At 32.6% G+C, this 14,431-nt stretch overlaps 2 protein-coding genes across 2 annotated transcripts; both read right to left on the bottom strand.

Moving 5' to 3' along the window:
- Positions 1 to 7,032: 7,032 nt before the first annotated feature.
- Positions 7,033 to 8,955, bottom strand: LOC133203527 (uncharacterized). The gene has a single exon (XM_061339299.1). It carries the CDS (start codon positions 8,953 to 8,955, stop codon positions 7,033 to 7,035), a length of 1,923 nt encoding a protein of 640 aa, XP_061195283.1.
- A 1,712-nt stretch (positions 8,956 to 10,667) lies between these two features.
- Positions 10,668 to 12,122, bottom strand: LOC133203524 (GTPase IMAP family member 7-like). Its single transcript, XM_061339297.1, has one exon. The coding sequence runs from the start codon at positions 12,120 to 12,122 to the stop codon at positions 10,668 to 10,670; it is 1,455 nt and encodes a 484-aa protein (XP_061195281.1).
- Between the last annotated feature and the right edge of the window lie 2,309 nt (positions 12,123 to 14,431).

Here is a 14,431-nt window from a genome sequence, read left to right as displayed (position 1 = left end):
TCCAAACTTAATGATATGACAATCTTTTGTGTTGTTGAAGATTGATTAGCAGCAGGAATCTCCATACCATCACTGTGGCGCAAAACTTACGCCAAGTGCTAATATTCGCGGGCATTTCACGACCAAATTTGCGAAGAAACCTCTGAAGTAATTGAAAACCACACAGCTCCTCTGTATCACTAGTTTAATACACAAATGGTATTCACCAACACAGTAGCTCAGTCGGTAAAGTTTGCAATGAAATATATGGAATGAAAGAACAGTATTCAAGCTCAAAATTCCATTGAACAATACAAATCAGGAACAGAGCAAACACGGACCTCTAAAACATCAGAGGTGGGATCAGGTGCCATGGAGGAGTGAGCAAACCCAGCCCACCGGTCACACCCGCCGATTGCTCCTTGTCATGATCGGGAAATAACGGAAAAATCCGTCGACAAATCAGTGTGTAAATAATGATCTAACAATAAGTATGAAAAACGTCAGTCAGCATTTGACTTAATTATTTAATGTATTTGCTGACAAGGTCATTGTATCGACCAAAGAACTTACGAAATGATGTCTTTAAACGAGACCACTGACATTCTTGGGTTCCAATAAAGATTTTCTAAATTTCTTGTTACAAGATAAAAAAATAGGGAAGTGTTTTCAAGGAGAAAAGGCTGTAAAGGAGAAACTTCAGACGCATACTGTGCTAAAGCATACTCTAGAAGTGGTGTAAATCAGGTGTGGATTCTCAAAAATTCCAAAGAACTTTTAGAAAAATTGAAATCACCACGACTTTTCTACACTTTTTACTATGAGATATTTGGAGATAATGAACAGTATTCAAGCTCAAAAGTCCATTAAACAATTTTTCCTCACTATAAATTAAAAACTAGGCTTTTTGACATCAAAGACAACTGATTCTTCAATTCAAATGTAAATAGGAAATTTTATATTTTGTGATTGGTCATCAACAAAATTACTTTGATTCTACACACAAGTACTGTAAAGTTGATATGAGAAGGATACTGGAGTTCCTCATTGACAACATTCATATAGTCTTTGCAGACTAGATCTTCCAAAACAGTTGGAATTCCGATGAGCACTAATTATGCTCTTTTATAAGACAACCTGTTTTTATATTCGTATAAAGCAGAATATATTCAAAGACTTCTACATGAGAAAAAAAACCACTTGCTGTTGCCTTCAACTCGACATTCTGTTATATTGACGACGTTTTATAAATTAACAATAGTAATTTCAATTCATATGTCGACTCGATATATCCCAAAGAACTCGAAGTAAAAAACACCACCGAGTCTGCCACGTCAGTTTCATATTTGGGTGTTTTACTGACTATAGACAGTAAGGGCAAACTAACAACGAAATTGTTTGACAAACAATGTGACTTCATCTTATCCATAGTCAACTTTTCTTATTTATGTAGTAACATTCCACTATCACCTGCATTTGGGGTTAACGTCTCCCAACTCAATCGATACTCAAAAGCATGCTTTGAGTACGATCAATTTTAAGTCGAGGCAGGCTACTGTCAGATAAGTTGATGTTACAGGGATTTCAACAAGCTCGTTTAAAGTCAGCATTTCGTAAATTCTATGGTCGATTCAATGACCTTGTAGCAAATTTAACCTATCACTGGTGGTATTTAGCTACTGTTTTTCATATCAATTGTTAGTCCTTTGTTTTTATACGAAATTTGACTACCGAAATTTCCGTGTACCTGTTCACGGTGAGTATGACCGGTCGCTATGAGATGCTTATCCTCCTAGGCACCTGATCCCACCTAAGGAATTTCCAGGGGTCCATGTTTTATGCTCTGTTCACAGATCTGTATTGTTTTTGGATTTTTTGAGATCGGTTTCTATTCATTGTATTCACCTTTTTCTTTTAAATGAAGTCACACCTTAATCAAAACAAGTTGTTAAGTATTAAACTCTTCAACACTCCTTTAAACATAGTTTTTTTTTTTTTTTCAATTTGTGTAGAACAAAGGGGAAAAAATCGTCCTGCTTCTTTTTTCATTTTACATTACGAATGTAAACATGGACACGATTTGCATCAAATTTGTTGAAATTAGGATACAGAAAAATGCTATTCATTGTTAAACAATTTTTTTTTTTGCAGATATTACACTTTCGAAATATTTCATTGTAGAATTTATTTAGTGTAAATGATCTTTCTATATCTTTTTATAGATATTCTATACTATCGACTTTTGTCTATGTTAACTTCGCATTTGAAATCGAGGCTAGTCATTTAAAAGTTCTGTTGCAGAGGAACACATAAGGTTATTTAGCTGATCAAAATAGTTTTTAAAGTACCATCAGCAAGAGACAAACATAAAGGTCTTCTATCATAATGGTTATTGTTTATTGTAGCCATGAATTATCCTCGTCAAGGATAGATATTTAAATTAATATTTTAGCAGTGGTCATGTATAAAGGCACATTAGTAAACAGTTGACAAAGTTTACGTAAAATCAACAAAAGTTGAGAGAAATTCAATTGCTATTTCATGTGAAGCTCAAGAACAGCTTGCAAAATTTATCGACATCCAAGGAAATTTGACCTCATTCAGATAAAATCTGTATGATCTTCGTTTTGAATAAATCTTAAATTTAAGAGTTAAATTTAAAATTATAACCGTCGCTCGCGTGGCGCAGTGGTTAGGAATCTTGCTCTAGAGTTGCGGTGTAATGAGTTGATCCTTACGTCGGGGATTCGAATCCCACTGTGGGACGTGGAGACCGGTCCTTCGGATGAGACCGTATTTATAAATCGAGGTCTCGGGTCGCAGGAGGTGCTGGCACGATAAAAAGATCCCTCACTGCTTAATGACCCTGAGTGCCGAGTATAGGTCTAAATTTGCAGTCCTCCACCAGCAAGTGGTGGCGTCTCCATATGAGTGAAAAATTCTCGAGAGAGATATTAAAAAACGAACAATGAAACAAACAAAATCGAAACATTCCCAATACATATGAGTTTTGTTGATATCAATGATTGAAGTAAATGGTTGTCAGAATCACAAATAGAAGGTTTAGGGAAAGGAAATAGGCGATAAATTTGATATAAAACTAATATTTTTTTTGTCTTCTAATGCTAGGGAAGGTCACCGCAGCTAGTTTTTGCTAAATTTGTACAAATCAAATAAAACACATTCATAGAGATGAATTATGTCATTTATTTAAATGACGGTATAAATGTAAACAATTTAATACACAATGAGGGGATCAGACTCACAAGCTCTGATTGTAAGTTACGTAAAATAATATAATGACTGATCCCCCCGAAAAACGAGTAGAAAAAAGTACATATAAAACAAGACAAACAAAACATCACAAGAAAAAGTTAGCAAAAAGATGGCACATCAAAACAAAATGGGCCAAGCACCTATAAGAAGACAATAAAAATTAATGTTTTTGGTCCATCAAAATGCTTGTAAATATATGAGATAGATTGGCAGGGAAAAAAGAAGGCACACAGATTTTCACTGCAATGGGAATAATATCTATCAGCTTGCCAGCTCCGACTGGTAAACCAGAAACCTTTTATCATTCGTGTTAAAAGTTTGTTAAAATCTGGAAAATATCCTTAAATAATTCTATTGAAGAAATATGAATTTCCATAGGAAGAAAAAAAGTATACAGCAGAAAACATTCTAAGTCCAGAACTATAAAGAAGAAGTAAAACGAGATAAGATCAAAAGTATAACTAATAATGGAAAATCAAATGACAGTGGCCTAGAATGGTAGAGATTTAAGTAGGTATGGAGTGTATGAGAGAATAACTGGTTTGGTGCTAGGGAATTCTTAGAAAAGAGAGTTGCTTTATTATTCTTTTCCCCCAAAAGGAAAACATTTACATTGCTCTGATGATGAATAAGTATGTTTTGCCATAAGACGTATTAATTAATTTAGTATTTCAAACACTTATTAAAAGCATTTCAATGCTGTGGAAAATAAACTACAGCTACCACGTAAGAGAGTAATGCCCAAAAAATTCTTTAAGTGGAAGATTTATATGTATGCTATTTTCTGTCCTTTATCTTCAAGACCGGTAGCCCCGGGTAAATGGAGATTTGTAATTTTGCTTGATGTTTTCTTGTCAGCCACTTACCATGCTTTAATTATTTCTTATATTGTTTTAATTAAGAGGGCAGTCTAAGATAAATGAATATTATAAACAATGATGCAAAAAGATAATCACACATAAATGGGTGACTAGGGGTTTACTACATCTAGAGACCTTTAAATGTCTTTTATTTAGTTCTATGCTCTATATATGCTGAACATGATATATTATAGATGAACGAAGGGTTTACGTTAACAATCAAACTTGAAATTCTCAAAAGATGTATTCTTCAAATTCTTTTTGCAAGAGAATTTTTAAAAAAATTAAAACCCCGATTAGTACATAAATTTAGATGATCTATGTGATAATTTCGTTAAAGTATAAATAATTTAGTAATTTTTTTTCTTTTTAATTTTAATCAACCATATCTTTTTAATTCAGAATTATTCTTTAACTGGATATGGAATATTTCAATAATAAGATACAAAACAGTTCATTTAATGTTAATTATATAGATGATGATAATAGTGACAAACATTAACACTTTTACAGAATAGATCAGTAGAGAAAGTGCTATATTCATTTCAGAATACAATATCAATAATAAAAAACAAAAACCATCGGACTATGAAACATTTCAGATAAGAAAAAAATATCAATATAATTAACTTCAATTTCAAAACAACTTAAAATTAAATTACATTTAATTACGTAAAAATTTAAGATCATAATACATAGGATATCTGCGAAGAAAAAGAAAAAAAAATATTGCCATCATTATCTAAAATTTAATATTAAATCTATGGAAAAATGTTTGCATGTTAGTAATTAGTTCTTTATATTTTGTTTTTGTATTTTAAAAACTGAACATTTCGTGGAGGACATGAATTCGTGGGTCTCTTCATGCATAGAACAGTCAACAACCAATGAAGGAATTTTATTAAGGCCATATTTTCGTGCTCTGAAAAAAAATATTTATTCCAGGGAACTTGATACCACGGTTGGCGAAGTGCTGAAATGTAAAACATTTGAATTTTTTTCATTTCGTGGAGGACATTAAAGCTGAACAAAGACTCGTCAATAGGCATATGCCATATTAGAATCACAATCTTCGATATCAGCACTGGGTATACCCTTCGCATTTGTTACATCTGACTGCTTGGAATGGACGATACGTGCTCGTGCTGGTTATTTTACATTACCTATGTTTACATTTTATAGCAGATGAAGTGTATTTGTGTTTGTTTGTATACTACACTGACCTGTGCAACAAGTTTTATTTCTCTTTTGCCGTGGGAGAAGTAAATAGTTATTTTTGTCGCTACGATTGTTTTACAATAGCTATGTAGATGACAACTAATTACACTGAACAGTGACTAAGAGAATGGCTTATATAGGGGTCCTCAGATATAGTGACTGAATAAAAGAATATGGCGACAAATTTCTTTTACGAATCGTGTTCAGCTTTAATTCCTGTGTCTCTTTATACTACGAAAACAACAAAATCAAACCCCATGAAAATAAGTGATTTCACAGTAGTACGCCTTGAAAAAGTAACTGGAGAAATATACAGTACAGAATATTGTGCGTCAGATTGTAAGAGACATTTCATGGCAATATGACATTTCATTGAGTAGCAACAACCATAATTTTAAGAATGGAAAGAAAATGTTTACAAGTGAAGACAGAAAGAACTCTTCTCAATCATCTTAATGTAAAAAAGAAATCTAAATAAACTCTGTATATTTCTCCAGCCCAGTGGGTATATTCAATTTTATGATTTCACCGAGGATAATAAATGATGCTATTAGCTAGAAATTTTGCATAATTTTATTATTTGTTCTTGAAAAAATTGGTGAATTTTCATGAATGGATCTCTTTCTTCTCTGGAGTTAAAGTAAATATCTTAATAATTTTCAAAAAGCCCTCGTAGTCTCTCGCTTTGCATACATGCATGCACAAATGGTTACATGTACTGGATACCAAAGAACAGTGATCAACTAAAGTATCGACAGTGGCCTATGACAACAAAATTAACCCCTAATCCAAACCAACTATTATATAAAACTGTAAAATTACATTTTTTGCGGCCAAATTTTCGTGGTTTAGGGAAATAATATGGGTTCGTGGGGATTTCGTTTCGTAGATGAATTATTGCGTCGTTACCTATGTGAAAAATAACATTTCGTGATAGACATAAATTTGTGGGTCTCTTAATACCTCGAAAACAACGAAAATCAAATCCTCTTGAAAATAAGTGAATCACATATACACGAACATTTTGATAGGATAGTGAGTGGTACTCATAAAGATTGTTCGTAAGTTTCATCAAAGGCTTGATAATATTTTAGGTAACTGTGTTTCGTTTTCAACATTAATGTTTTTTTTTTCAAAATCCACTGTTAAAACATACTACTACAGTCATCAATTTTACAGACATTAGAGCCTCTAAAGCCAAGAAACGCTTCACCTGGACGTCATCATGTGATTGCTTTAAATAGAAAAATATGCCTTAATTAAAAAGTAGAAAGTTCAAATAACAAAAGAAATGCTTATTACGATTTGTGATGTGCTGCTTCTCTTTATAAAAGAAATAATGGATGAAAATACCTCAGCATTTTCAATTGATAAAACCGTAAACGGATATACAATATACATGATATTTGCTTTTAAACTCTTTTTATGTTTCTGTTTAATTAACCAAAATCTTTCACATTTTATTTACAATGTTATGACCTCATATATCAAAGTATTCAACCTTCTGATAAGTTTAGTTCAAATAAATTTCGGAATACAAATACATGTACTACGAAAACATTAGTTCTAAAGTTTAAGTCATATTGCTTTCTGTGCCGTCATATTGTATCGCAAAAGTCAGGATATCTTCATGCAGATTAATATAAACCTGCGCTGGCAAAAGCCTAAAGTAAGTCTTGAATAAAAGGCACTGCTTGTATTACATTACGATACAGCCCCAGCCATTTGAACGATTTTGCTCCAGGCGTTGTGTTTCGATAGAATAGCGAAGTTTTGCTCGACGACGAAGTGCAGCCTGTCTCTCCTCCTCTAACCGTCGTAAATATTGTTGACGTTGTTGCTCCTCCAGCCTTTTAGATGCAGCTCTTTCTTCTCTCAGCCGGGCTTCTAGTTGTAATTGCTCCCTTTCTGCATTTTGCCTTTCTCTCTCTCGTTCTTTTTCCACCTTTTCTAGCTTAAGTTCGAGTTCTCTTTCTTTTAGTTTTGTCAGTTCTTCCCTTTCTTTCCTCTCTTTTTCTATTAGTTTTTCTTCTTCTTGTCTCTCAGCTTCTTTTTTCAGAACTAGCTCTCTCTTTTCTTCGAGGTCTATGAAGTACTGATAACTATAAAATGTCTTTCCATTTGTAATTACCAATTCCTTTATCATCATCAAAAGTTCATTTGCTTGTTTTACTCGTTTTGGCTTATCAACCTTTCCTTTATTAGAAATCAAGAAGCACCGACCGCCGCACTGTGAAATCATTTGGTAGAGATCCGGGGATTTCTTGAGACTAGATTTGAAAAGTTCGTTCATCTCTTCTTCTGTATTAGTGACCCCATCATATTGCAGTAGGTCGTCTTTCCTGGTAATAACAACAATTGTATATTTTAAAAAATGATCTCCACCGAAAATATCTTTTAGATACTCGAGCGTCTTTTTCTCTTGTTCTGTGATACGATTCATTTTCAGAATAAAGAGGAAGGCATGTGGTCCAGGATTTGTCATTACCATGCATTTCAGAAACTCTTTTTGCAGTTCTTCTTTTGGTTTATGTGTGTCAAACAGGCCAGGGGTATCAAGAACGTCTACGACAATATCTCCCTTTACTATAGTCTCCCTCTGACAAACTTCCGTACAAGACTTTGAAGATGGGGACGATTTAAATCTTTTGGCACCTAGTAATGTATTTCCTGTTTCGCTTTTTCCGGCTCCTGTCTGGCCAATTAAAACAACGCGAAGTGTTTCAATCATATGGTTCCGCATGTGATCGCCTTCGAAGCCTTCAGATCTAGAGCTAACGCCTACCTGAGCGCACTCTTGACCCGGTGTTAGACGTCCATTTCGCGGGAATTTCGATTCCTTTCTAGTTGATTGATCATCGGTTGTGGATTGTTTGGGTGGACTTTTTATTTCAGTATTCTTACAATGTTTAGCAACATTGTTTAATAGAATTGGTACAAAATTATCGACTCCAATATTATTGTCTTCATTCGTAGCACACTGAACATGGTAATAACTATCGCTGTCCACCACAAGACTACTTTCCTCCATTTTAAATGATTCACTAAAAAGAACACCAGTGTCATCGGTCATCTGGTCCTTTGAAATATCTAACTCACTTGTTTCTTTGTCTAGATCAATATGAAGTGGACGACTCTCTTGTTTTTCTCCATGGAGATTGGTTGATTCTTGTATTGCTGTAGCATTATTTGAAAATATTTCATAATTTAATTCATCTTTTCCATTACATTTGGGTATGGGCTCGCCATTCAGATCTTCATCAATACACAGTGTATCACAGATATTTTTCGTTTGTTCCACTTGTATGCTTGATGCTTTGTTATCAGTCTGTTTATCTTCACTTCTGGATTCATGCTTTTCTTCTTTATTCTCGTACGTAAAATTTTCTCCTAAATATTTGTTGATGGCCGTCTCTTGCTCATTTTCAGAGCATGTATGCAAAAGTTCATTACACTTCTTTACAGTAAACATATCCGATGTACTAGTACTTGGGAGGAACTCCTTTTCTTTCACACATGTATTATTTACCAATTCAGAAGCGTCCTTGCTTGGTTCCTGTGTAACTTGCTCATTTTGCGAGTCTGACCCCAGTTTTTCATTCAAGATTTTTTGATTGGGCATTGTAAGACTTTTTCTACATACTGAGTCTTCCATGGTTGGGTCAAGGACTTTCTTTTTAATGAGATGGAATTCAAAATCTGCAATGTAAATATGAACATGTAACAACTTGAACTATGATGATTCATTAAAAAATAAAATTAACCTATTTCTCGATACTGAGAAGTTAAAATATTCCTCTCTTTTACAATTAATAAAGGTCTAAATTTGAAGATCTATATGTGTGAAATGGGACGTAAAACAACATACAATCCATCAATCAATCTAAAGGCATTAGCTCGAGGAGTACCACTTATGGTTAAAAAAACATTGATTACTTTTGTATGTGTCCATAAATTTTATATACATGTATATATATACAATATAATGAGACAAAAAGCATAAAGCCTTGATATTAGTACTTTGGAATCATTTTAATTCGTGAAGTTTAATGTCCGAGGGCAAGCAAATTTTTTTTGTTCGAGGGGACGTAATTTCATGGGTTACTCGTTTATACGGTAGATTTAATGAATCAGTATGTTTACAAAATAAACGTACGTGTAAATTCATGGGTAAGGGAGACCCACGAAATCTACGAACAATGATGATTCCACAGTAACTAACGATTCCGTTTTGCAAGAAAAGGGTGAGTCTATACACCTGCGCAGAGGTTTTTTATTAAGTAATGATAGCGTATTTAAATGTTTACATAATGTACCACATACTAATACATAATGTACCGTATACTAGTACATAATTTTGTCCCCAAGGAAGCAGGAATTTTGCATTTTTGCATTTCCACAAAAAGCAATCAATATTTAGATTTGTATTGTTTTAATGGACTTTGAGCTTGAATACTGTTTGTTATCTCCATAGTTCATTGATGAGTTATCTAGAAGGGACAAAAGGCAGTTTACGTAATAACGCTGCTATTAAAACAATGAAGAAAACAAGCGTACCTTTTAACCATACATACAGGTTAAGCATGTATACATAACTTTTAATTTATCATACACTATAACAGTACAAATTTATCTCTCATAAAAGGTATTATCATGTTTTGTGCAAAAAATGAATACAAACTTTCTGAGACATCTTTGCATCTAGGCATAGACACATTAACAAATTCTAAGTTATTCAATAACTCAATGAGTGTACAAAATCATATTGATGAACCAAAAAATTCTATTATAGTCTGAATCACTAAATGGCTGATTGATGGAGTGTGTTCATTTCCCCCACACCAGTTTCAGAAAATATTGATGTACTTGGTTTGCAGAAAACAAAAATATGATATCTATTAAAATTAGTACAGCATTTTGTTCTGAATAAGGTTGGTTTTGGTTGTGTAATTACGTACGAACGCAGCAGTCCAATGACAGAATTAGGACGAATCACAGTCAAATCAGTATATATGCATATATACAGAATGCGTGGTTCGTAAAATATTTGTCTCTTGATCTTATCGTATATTGAATTAATCATACAAAATAAATATCAACTTTTTTCAATAAATTATATATTTGAATTTATGTTGCTGATGGAAAATAAAACATTTTGCGGTATATGATATAAAATAAGCATTTGGCATTTGTAACAGTAATATCAATAGTTACAAATTAAGGACTTATCAGAATTCACTGCATGCAAAAACACTTTTTGCGGTAATGAAGTAACTGCAAATATATGCTTAAATCATCATCCATGATAAACACAAAGCACATCAAATATCATAATCACATTATGTTACATCTTTGGCGTTCAAATTTGCGCAAATTGGACAAGGTGTTTTTTATGTCACTTAATTCAAACTGTAAATCTTGGTTTTCTCTTCTCAGTTCTTGGATTTCTCTTTCACACCTTCTGGTCTCTTCCATCATTCGCCTACTTATTTCTTCATTTTCTGAAGTAAATTCGTAAAGCTTTGTTCTTAATTCTAAAAGATGGATTCCCGTATCAGATGTTTCTCTTTTTGATTTTTCCTCTTCTTCTGTAATAGTTTTCTTTAGGTATTCAATATTTTGTTCTCTTTTCTCCATTTCCAGTTTTCGTTCGACTTCCTTCTGTTTTAATTCTTTTAGTTCATTCTGTATTCTCTTTTCTTCTTCCTTCCGTAAGTGCTCTTTTCTTTTCGCCAGGGCCTCAAACAATTCATTCCTGTAATAAAAGCCATCGTTTTCCTCTATCAGCTGATTTATGGATTGGATAAGTCTTTCAGCTTCTGCTCCTCTTTTGGATCCATTATTTTCACCAATATTAGATACAGCAACACATCTACCCCTACATTGTTGTACCATTCTGGTAAGATCCTCAGAATCACGAACAAGTCCAGCAAGCTCCTCTGAAACATCCAAGTCTTCCTCGTCATCGTCCGAATCATATTCAGAGTTGAGTTCTTCTTTATGGGTTATTACAATTATTGTGTGACTTAAAAAGTCTTGATCTCCGAACATTTCTGTCATGTATTTCAAAGTATATTTTTCTTGGATGGTTATTCTTCCCACAGAAAGAACGATTAAGAACACGTGCGGACCTGGTGAAGACATTTCCAAACATTTTGCTAGTTCTCGTTTGACCATTTCTTCTGATTTTGATGTGTCATATAGACCAGGTGTGTCGATCACTTCAATTTGCTGACCATTTATGATACCAATTTCTTTCTGGGAACTAGAAGTGCAAGAGACAAATCCAGTTGCTGTCTCGAATTTCTTTTGCCCAAGAATGGTGTTTCCAGTTGCACTTTTCCCAGTTCCTGTCTTTCCAATCAAAATAATCCGTGTGGATTTTAGAGGAATGCACACTTCTGATTTTTCAAGATCTTTTTCCCAATACAGCTCATTTCTATTCTCAATATTGATCCCATTGCTTGCAGTCTTACTGCATATCACTGAATCCGATCGGGAGGAAAGTATATCTTTACTTTTTGTATTTGAAGAATATTTCAAGGAAAGAACTTCCAATTTTTGTTTTGTTTGCTCATTTTTCAATTCCGCTATATCACGTCCATCGGATCTATGTTGTGATCCACGTTTTTCTTTCTCTACAGAATCATTGTTCAACACAGTTTTTGATTCTTGTACAATGGTTACTATTTGGTCAGATTCGACTTGTACACTTAATTCTGTATTATGTCTTAGAAAGTCAGATTTCGTGTTCATCAAATCATTATATTTCTCATCAGAAATTTCCATTTTTATTGCAGCCAAATAGTTTTTCTGTGCTGCCTTTGAAAAAATACAACTGATTTTATTTTATCTTTACTCGGATTTTTCAACTGAATCACTATCTTTTCTTTATGAAGCATGCAAAATATTTTTAATTGGTTCTTGGCAAAAAGTATACTATAAAATCCTTACCTGTTTTGGAATTTATGATCAGTTCGTCTCTTCTCTGTACTCGCTTCGTTTCTATTTAACGAATAACTAGTCCTTTAGATCTTCGGGACTTTATATAGATAAGCGCGTCAAGATTTAAATGACGCACAAGATTTGACAAGATTATAAAATTAATCAGAAAGCTATCTAACACGTCTGCTCTTATTCACCTGTTATTAAAAAGCATATACTATCAAAGTATTTTTTAACTTCTAAGGATGTTTGCTTTAATTCGAAAGGAACTTTTTGGGTACGATAAGACTTTCACAAAAACGGAATAAAATTATCTTATTTCACATTTATTTCCCAGACCTATAAGATTAAAGGTGATATATATAGGGCAGAGCTCAGGGATGGGGCCTTGATAAGCTCTCTCTATAACAATATACAATAGTAAAACACCTCACAGGGTGCTTCATGTCTAAACACAATGTCTCACATATTTATTCATATCATACATTGAACAAGTTAATTAAATTGTATGACATATAAAACAAAGAATATCTTTCCGAAATCAATTTTGGTTCTAAATTTCTTATTCATTTATATACATATCCGGTGTGATTCATGAATGTGTTGCAATAACGAATAAATGGGAAAAAATTACATTGTAAAACAGGTAACAGTTCATCGAATTTTGTTAGTATATTCAATGTTTTTATATCTCCATTAAAATTGCATTCATCATTCTTAAACAGTTGAAAAATTTATTTTTTTATTTCTTTCCCGAATGCTCTCTGGAGCATTGAAGTAGTATTTTTTTTATCTCCATACTTGATACTGTTCCTTGTTTTCCATACTGATCACTTGCTTGGGTTCACCGGCGAATCCCAGTAGAACAGTACATACATGATCATTAAATTTGATTGAATCCATTATAGGTATTTTTAAAATTATTATTTTTATTTGTACCAAATCAAAAAATTGCTTTGACGTGTTTACATTCATAAATAAATGTTTCTGGCTCTCAATATATGCTTTACAAAAAGAGCAATTTTCTTTGATAAACCCATTGTACATAATTTTTCTTCAGTGGATAAGATGTTATGCAAACATTTCCATAGGAATTCTTGAATCTTTTGTTTTAATTTAACTTCATGAATTGACCCCCAAATTCATGTAATGTCAATTTGTAGCAATTTCTCCCATTTTTCGTGAGATTTTGGAGTAACATTTTTGTTGAATATTCTCTGTGTCTTTAAGTTTGTATCATCAAAATTTATGAATCTATTTGTTTTCCTAACAATTAAAATATTATTAAACAACACAAAATATTTCTTTATTTCTTTATTACTACTATTTGCAATGTTCCTCCCTAATAGAATTTCAAGACATTTTAGGTATGGCGGCTTTTATCTTATTGTATTCAAAACCCCAACTTCTTTTATCAAGAAGTTATGTAAATTTATATGTATGCATTAGTCTTAAAAGACTTACTATCTTTATCATAATTATCACTAATAGTGTGTAAACCACACTCGCCTTTTAATATATTTCTAAAACTTTACAGGATTCTTCTATAGATTCTTCATCCTTATTAAACAGCTGTGTATCATAGCAAACGTACTGATTTTCCATTCAATATGCTGGATATTGTTGGGAAGATGTACACCTTTAATGTTTGAATTTTGGCGTATGGCACAAGCCAATGTCTCTATTTGTAATTCATATAACAAGGGAGCTATAGGACACCCTTGTCTAGCTGACTTTGATATTGTAAAATATTTGGATAGGAACCCATTTGTTTTAATGCGAGTTTTTGCATTTGGGTGAATTAAAAAATAATGACCACCAAATTGAAATTTTTTGAAACATTTCAACTAATCATAACATATTTTTCACTTATATCATCATACTGTACATTCATTCTAGTTAAAATTCCAGAAATGGCGATAGAATAGACAATTGAATTAAAAAGTTTCAGAATTTTTATTAGTAAAACTTTATTCAAAAAAAAAAAAAAAAAAAAAAAAAAAAAGAGAGAAGAAAATATCACTACATTTTAAATGATTTTATAAAATACATAATTAAAAGAAATTATAGTTTTTTAATGCTTCAAAACGGTGTCAGGGATATTAATGATTAGATCTAAACCTTGATTGAGTTTCTTCTCTTGTATATGTAAA

The sequence above is a fragment of the Saccostrea echinata genome, unplaced genomic scaffold, assembly GCF_033153115.1.
Source record: "Saccostrea echinata isolate AGI-Se365-2 ecotype Australia unplaced genomic scaffold, CSIRO_AGI_Sech_v1 ptg000051l, whole genome shotgun sequence".
Taxonomy (NCBI): Eukaryota; Metazoa; Mollusca; class Bivalvia; order Ostreida; family Ostreidae; genus Saccostrea; species Saccostrea echinata.
Note: the sequence above shows the minus strand (reverse complement) of the source record. Positions and strands in the feature narration are given on the sequence as shown.

What these genes read in the sequence shown, in the direction of transcription:
- LOC133203524 (XM_061339297.1), bottom strand. Translation starts at nt 12,122, where the DNA reads ATGGAAATTTCTGATGAGAAATATAATGATTTGATGAACACGAAATCT.
- LOC133203527 (XM_061339299.1), bottom strand. Translation starts at nt 8,955, where the DNA reads ATGCCCAATCAAAAAATCTTGAATGAAAAACTGGGGTCAGACTCGCAA.